Consider the following 6550-nt stretch of genomic DNA (forward strand, 5'->3'; position numbering starts at 1 on the left):
CTCACAAATCTCCTATAATAGCTAGTTAGACCTAGAAACTTCTAAAATATGAAAAGCTTCTTCACGCTTCCGTCGTGCTACTGCACTCGCTTCTACTAACTCAGTCATCCTCGCTTGGGTGAAGGCTGCACAATCTTAGCTTGGTCGCACTCGCTTCAAAGCGCTTCTGTCTGGTGAGTGTTCAATTTTTCATTATTTTTGACCGAATTTCTGTAATTTCAGTTTCAAGATCACACTATTTTCGAAACCACGCAAATTCGCCAAACAAATTTACCTATCATTAGAAACAGTGGAGGAGACAGCCTCAAATCGACGAACCATTATTTTCTAAATAAAAAAATTGAAATTTCTTACCTTGTTAATGGTGGACTTTTGCTAAATGGAATTGTGTTTTGTTTCTGTCTGGTATTTTCTGTATCTTCATGGACTTCTGTTTCATGTATGTCCCTGGTATCGACAATCGAAACTCCTTAAATATGAACTGGAGAGTGGGAACACACATTGCCATTCTAAGAAGTGTTGCAGATCTTATCTTTTTGGGGGGTTTGTTAACTATTTCACTGATATGCTTTTATGTGACCTTGTTCTTATATTGGAATCTGTTCTGGTAATTTCGGATTCATGGAAACTGTAGTCACGGTATGGCTTTGCATATATGTACTCTTTTCTTTTTTCAATAGTTTCTCATTTGCTGTTTTTCTAGTTTAGAGAATCCATTAAGCATTTAGTTTTTGATTAATTTAATTATTTGAACATTACAGGTCTATGAGAAGGTGCGAACATTTTCATTTTGATATCGTCTCTTTAGAGTTTAGACAAAGATGAACATAGTTGAAGAAAACCTGGTAAAATTTACGTTAATGTAATTTTGATTATATAAATTGTACTCTTTTCCTTCCTTTGTCCAACAGGGAGCAGAAGTAGTCCGGATGTATAAAACTTTACTGGGGAGCCAAGGATTTCGAAAGGTAAAAACGATTAATTAAGGTTCACTAGCTATTAGAAAAACATCATTGATATGTACGTCTCTCTTTAAGTTTAACTTGCATTCAATCTTAGGGTATGGATTTGTATTTTGAGAGGCATGATGGACAAGCCGTAACTTGTGAAGATTTTTATGTTGCCATGAAGGATGCAAATAATGCAGATTTTGCAAATTTCTTGCTTTGGTGCGTTTTTGTATTTCCTGATAATTGGGTATCTGCTGCAACATTTTTATATTTGTGATTGTTAAAGTATTTATGACCAAAAGTTATCAATTGCAAAAGGTACTCGCAAGCTGGCACACCAGTTGTGAAAGTCACTTCAACTTATGATGCTGAGAAGCACACATTTGCATTGAAATTTAGGTACAATCGCTAATAAGTAGATTCTTTTCTCTTTTTCTCGTTACAACTATTGCTTTGCTGATCATTCTACTAATCTGATATCCTTCGGTGGGACAAATTTTTAGCCAAGAGGTGCCACCAACTTCTGGCCAGCCTATCAAAGAGCTCATGTTCATTCTAGTTGCAATGGGTTTACTGCTGAGAAGACAGATGCCTACCAAGAAAACAGAACACTTGAAGCTTTCATCATTTGTGCTTAATCTTATAGCTTCACTTCTGAATTCAGATTAGATATTGCGATGACGATTCCACTATATTTTGGGCGCTAGGTCCTGATTCAGGAGTCATAGTCAAACGTGTTGAGTGTTGCAGAAAAGAAATCAAAATGAGTATTCCATTTGAGGAATTGGATTCGGGGGAGGTACAAGATATATTTTGCTTTTGCACATTTTATCAATTCTTTATTTTCATGCATAAGCTTGTCAATGGTTAAAATCTTAGATTTTGGTATAAAAGTATTCAGTTACATCAATTTTATTCAATCTACATAGCACGAGTTCCACCATTAATGAATGTAATTCATGTTATAGGAATGTCCATTTGAAGTGAGTTGAGGTTCATTATTGCTTGAGTTATGATTAATGCATTTCATGAAGGTTATAGGAATGTCCACCTGCAATATTATGCATTTTTTGACAGAAGATTTAAAGAATTGGTTGGTGTTTCTTCTGCCCATTTTGCATTTTTATTGTATAAATGGTTTTTCAATGACTCGACAAACTATAAACCAACCTCAATGATTGACAGATCAATGGACATTATAATTTTCATAATAATTATTCCTGGCAGTGTCTAATGTTATGCAAGGTGTTAACTGAAGAAGTCTACTTCCATCTTATATAGTTACTGAGTTTTTTTTGGCTAGGTTTCAATGGTGGGCCAGGTAATGATGGATTGAGGTTCTCGTCGAGGCCAAGGATCTTGTCGGTGCTGACTTCAGGGGAACAAGTGACATAATATATTACAGCTACCATGACTTCAGGGGAACAAGTGACATAATATATTACAGCTACCATGACTTCAGGGGAAGAAGTCTACACATTACTGATTACACCATCATTTTCAATCCGTATAGAAATTTCAACAAATAACTCTACCAAGTTTTTTCCAATTTCATTCTCGTTATGTATTCAATTGATTTATTTGTGATTGTTTTGATATATATTACAGTCAGAATCAGAATTCAGTCGTTTTGTATCGGTTTATCTGAAGTGAAAGCACTGAAAGCCATCTTACATAATATGCATATGCATGCCAAGTTATTATACAGTCATGACCTTTTTTAGCATTAGGTGGTGCCTTTCTTGACCTGGCTATTGCTTACTTCCTCCTATGTTGCTCTGCTCGTATAGCCTTTTTTGTTTCTAAAATTCCTTTCCATCCTAGGGTTACCCTCCATGCTCCTGTAATGGTCTCTTTGGTACCCTACTCGCGCCCCCTGCTTGCAGCGCCTTTTAGTTGATTGCCCCACGGAAACCATATCCTCTCTTCAGTTGTCTGTCAAAACCAAATTCCCATTTGATTCTATTCTAGCCAGGAAGGATCATTGCCAACTTAACTTGAAGCTGGTGGAAGAAAGATACTCTGATGATGGTGTGCTGGAGTTAGACGGTGAAGCTTCCTACAGTTCCTTCTCAGATCCTCGGAGGTCACAGCACAGCCTTTCTGCTAGTGACTCCTTTGGTAAATTTGATGTGAAGGCCAAAGGTGCTGCAACTCAAAGGCCAAGGTGTGGCCTTAGGCGACGTCGCAGAGCCAGTATTGATAATCAAAATCCCTTATGATCCCATCTCCCTAAAACAAATTAGTATGTTGATGTTGCTTTTTTTGCCTCCTATTCTTTGTATTTTCAAGAGTTGTAATATCTGAAAGATGTTTTATGTTATTTATGGTGCTAATTAGTAATTACTACCTTTCACAATTGACAAAGAAGTTTATGTAATCTGTACTAACTGTGGATAGTTGATTTACAGGTTTTCCTAAACATCCATTAACATTGTACGTGGAGAGGATTATTGAGCTGCAGGATAATAGACATTTACGCGAATACGATCTGAGATCGATATTTTGATTAAGCTATCCTCAGTGCCTACGCCTTCTTGCATAACGAACACAATCTCGAACACGAGTGCAAGGAAGTTGAAAGTCATCGTGCTATCAAAGTGTGAAACTAAGAGGCTGATTGTGGATGTTAATCCCATGGATAGAGTTCAGGTGCTTTTTTAAAGACAGATTTTGTATGTACTTCTGTTATACTATTATATTAGTGATGAAATAAAGGGCTGAAACTGTGTAAATATAGGTTTTAAGGAATGAGCTGGAAAAGCTACAACATGAAATGTATGGAATGCTTGCATTCATTTGTAAAATGTGCAGGCAGATGCTGCTTTTGGACTGCTTTTGTGAAATGTTAGTGTAATAGCCCTGGTTTTTAAGAGCGTTTATTTAAACGTTAAATATATTTATTAAGTTAATTATGTTCTGAAAATATTATTTTATTTCAGAGTTGTGTAGTGTGATTTTTATATTATCGTGTTTGCAGTATATTTATTTATTTAATTATATGAGATTATTATTATTATTATTATTATTATTATTATTATTATTATTATTATTATTATTATTATTATTATTATTATTATTATTATTATTATTTTGGGTCTTATGTGCGACTAAATTGTGTGGTATTTAGTCAAATAGGAAGTCAAAGTCAATTTGCCCTTCAATTCTTATACCTTATGTCGGTTTGATTTAGTTGATGAAAACCCAACACCATCTCCTACTCTCTTTACTCGTGGGTTCTAGAATTTAAAAAAACCCAAACCCCTCATAACTTTCTCTCTCTCCCGTGTTCTCTGTTCACTCTAAACCCCAAAACTGAAAACCTAAACCCCAATATCTTTCTCTCTCGTCCTGCTCGAGCTCCACCGACGAACGACCGCCGGACTTACGTCGTCGTCGTCACGGCTGCTGCTGTACTACCTCGCCGGCCAACTTAGCCCTCGTCGGATTTCCTCCCCAGTGCGTCGTTTCGACTCGTTGCAGCTTTGTGCGGTGCTCGTGTTCTTCCTCTCTTGCCTCTGTTTGCTGCGCCATTGATGTTGCTGTTGTTCTAGTGGTGCTGCCGCAATTATTGTTGTTGGCTGCCAGTGACGTTGTTGTTGCCGCTGTTCTGTTTTTTTTTCTCTCTCTCGTCAACTCCTCTGTCTTGTTGGTTCTTGTTGGTGGTGCTCCTCACCACCATTCTCTCTCTTCGCTTGGTGGTGTTGTCCTGTTGCTGTTGGTTGCCGCTGCTGCTCGTCGATGCTCTGCCGCGCCGAAGCCTCGAAACCACTCTTCATCCCTTTGTTCTTCGCTGCTCTCATGAGCAGAGGTACTAACTTTTGGTCCTTCCTTTTGATCTTAATTTCCTTCCTTTGAATCATGATAATGGTTGATAATTTGATGATGAATTGTGATTGATGATTATGTGGTATTAATGGGGTTGAACTAGTGTTGGTGAATTTGTTTATATTAAATTGGATTGTGTTTATATTGATTGATTTTATAAATAGAGTACCATTGTATTGTTGTGAATTGTTAGTGGGAAATGCATATTGGATATGCACTCAAACTTAGTTGATAAATTAGATTGATGTAATGTTAGTTTCGCGGAAGATTAGTAAAAGTAAGTTGTTCAGGATAACAAATTGGGATTGTTTTTGTTGACTAAGTTACACAGTTGGAATTAGATTAATAAAGGTAGTTAATTTGATGAAGGACGGAATTGGAATGATATGAGTTAGTAAGAAGTGGTTCAAGTCTCTTTAGTTTATGTTGGTAGAAAATTTCCAATAAATGTGGTAGTAATCCAAGTTTATGGTTTAAGTATAAGTTAAAAAAAATAGTAATTAAGAAGTGTATGATGCTCATGTGTTTAATTAGTTTTCTCATATTAAGTTAGAAAGAGAATTAATTAGTCCTTATTAGTAATGTGAAGAGTACTTGAGTTAGTTTTATTAACTATGGATTCGATTAATGAAGATGTGGTTAATAAAGTATTTTAGTTTGATAACTATAAACAGAATAAGATAATAAACTCGGCTTATTTGACTAGTGATTCACTAAAGTGTATTAGTGTGTGTGTTTAACTACATAAATCAAAGTAAGTTAAGATTTACTTTGAAGAAGTCCCACTTAGATAATGGAATTGTTTTAATGAGATAAACTCGCTATGTATGACCATGAGTATGATCTGTACTTGTTTTTATTACTGATTATGTTAATAAGAACTCAACTTGTATCATATTTAGTTACTTATAATTAACCTATGATCGATGAAACTTGAGTTTTGTGTTTTTGGTTAACTCTCGTTAGTTAATTCTAACTGAGAGACTTAGTAATATTGTTGTGGATATTTATTGACATGATTAATTAATACTAGCAGTGGCTCACAATCTTTATGTTGGTAATTGGATTTAAAAAGCATATATGTATCAATTTCAAATATGTATTTATAAGAGTTATAGTTAGACGATTATGGTTATCTACGGGGAAATGACTACGTTGGATACAAGTTGCTAATTACTTTAATAGTCTTGATTATTGGAGGATGATTTTGGATGGAGTATCATAGGGAATTATGAAGGAGATATAATGTTGGAATTGTTATTCGATTGGTTAAGGATTTGATGCAAGATAGAAATCAGTTTATTGAGGTTTATTTATGTGTCGAGTAGCTTTTATTTCCAATATATTTGTTGGTAGCCAAATTATGTTCTTGATTTAGGTAAGGTTGGAGTTATGTTTAGTTGGTTTAGTTATATAATTTAAAATTATGATTATGAATTGGGATACAAGTCGATGTAGTTAATATCATCGAAGTTATAGATATTAATTAAGGATTAAGGAAATTAGAATGTTAAAGGTTGATAATTTTAATTGGGAATAGTTAGATTAGTTTTAGTTAGATTAGTCTAATTTGGTTATTGATTATCGAAGTTATTTTGAGGTGGTTGTTGGAGGATGGCTATGTAGACGTATATAATTCAAGATGATATGGGAAATCAAGTCATCATGCTTGGAGGTTTCGCATAATTGTTATAGAGTGGATGTAACCTTTATGTTCAGCAATATATATTTAAATGCTCCTGTGTGCTTATATGAATATTAGATATCATATA

The 6550-nt window shown here is 34.9% G+C and overlaps 1 protein-coding gene and 1 long non-coding RNA gene across 4 annotated transcripts; both read left to right on the top strand.

Moving 5' to 3' along the window:
- Window positions 1–1936, top strand: LOC125496037 (puromycin-sensitive aminopeptidase-like). Of its 3 annotated transcripts, XM_048641368.2 has the most exons (7): window positions 1–639; window positions 762–773; window positions 912–968; window positions 1060–1169; window positions 1269–1349; window positions 1454–1749; window positions 1919–1936. In XM_048641368.2, exons 1-6 carry the CDS (start codon window positions 622–624, stop codon window positions 1617–1619), a joined length of 444 nt encoding a protein of 147 aa, XP_048497325.1. In that variant the 5' UTR covers window positions 1–621; the 3' UTR covers window positions 1620–1749; window positions 1919–1936. The 3 variants fall into 3 exon arrangements, with proteins under 3 accessions (XP_048497325.1, XP_057249241.1, XP_057249242.1); XM_057393258.1 differs by having other exon boundaries at window positions 4–173; window positions 762–968; XM_057393259.1 differs by lacking the exon at window positions 762–773 and having other exon boundaries at window positions 4–173.
- Window positions 1937–2764: 828 nt separating this feature from the next.
- Window positions 2765–3891, top strand: LOC130590720 (uncharacterized). Its single transcript, XR_008968567.1, has 2 exons — window positions 2765–3195; window positions 3362–3891. It is a non-coding gene; the product is annotated as an uncharacterized LOC130590720 (long non-coding RNA).
- Window positions 3892–6550: the final 2659 nt, after the last annotated feature.

This window comes from Beta vulgaris, chromosome 3, assembly GCF_026745355.1.
Source record: "Beta vulgaris subsp. vulgaris cultivar EL10 chromosome 3, EL10.2, whole genome shotgun sequence".
Lineage (NCBI taxonomy): Eukaryota > Viridiplantae > Streptophyta > Magnoliopsida > Caryophyllales > Amaranthaceae > Beta > Beta vulgaris.

Bases quoted from the DNA above. Each gene is read 5' to 3' on its own strand.
- LOC125496037 (XM_048641368.2), top strand. The intron at 1,170-1,268 runs GTGCGTTTTTGT...CAATTGCAAAAG, and splicing joins TTTGCAAATTTCTTGCTTTG to GTACTCGCAAGCTGGCACAC. The intron at 1,350-1,453 runs GTACAATCGCTA...ACAAATTTTTAG, and splicing joins ACATTTGCATTGAAATTTAG to CCAAGAGGTGCCACCAACTT.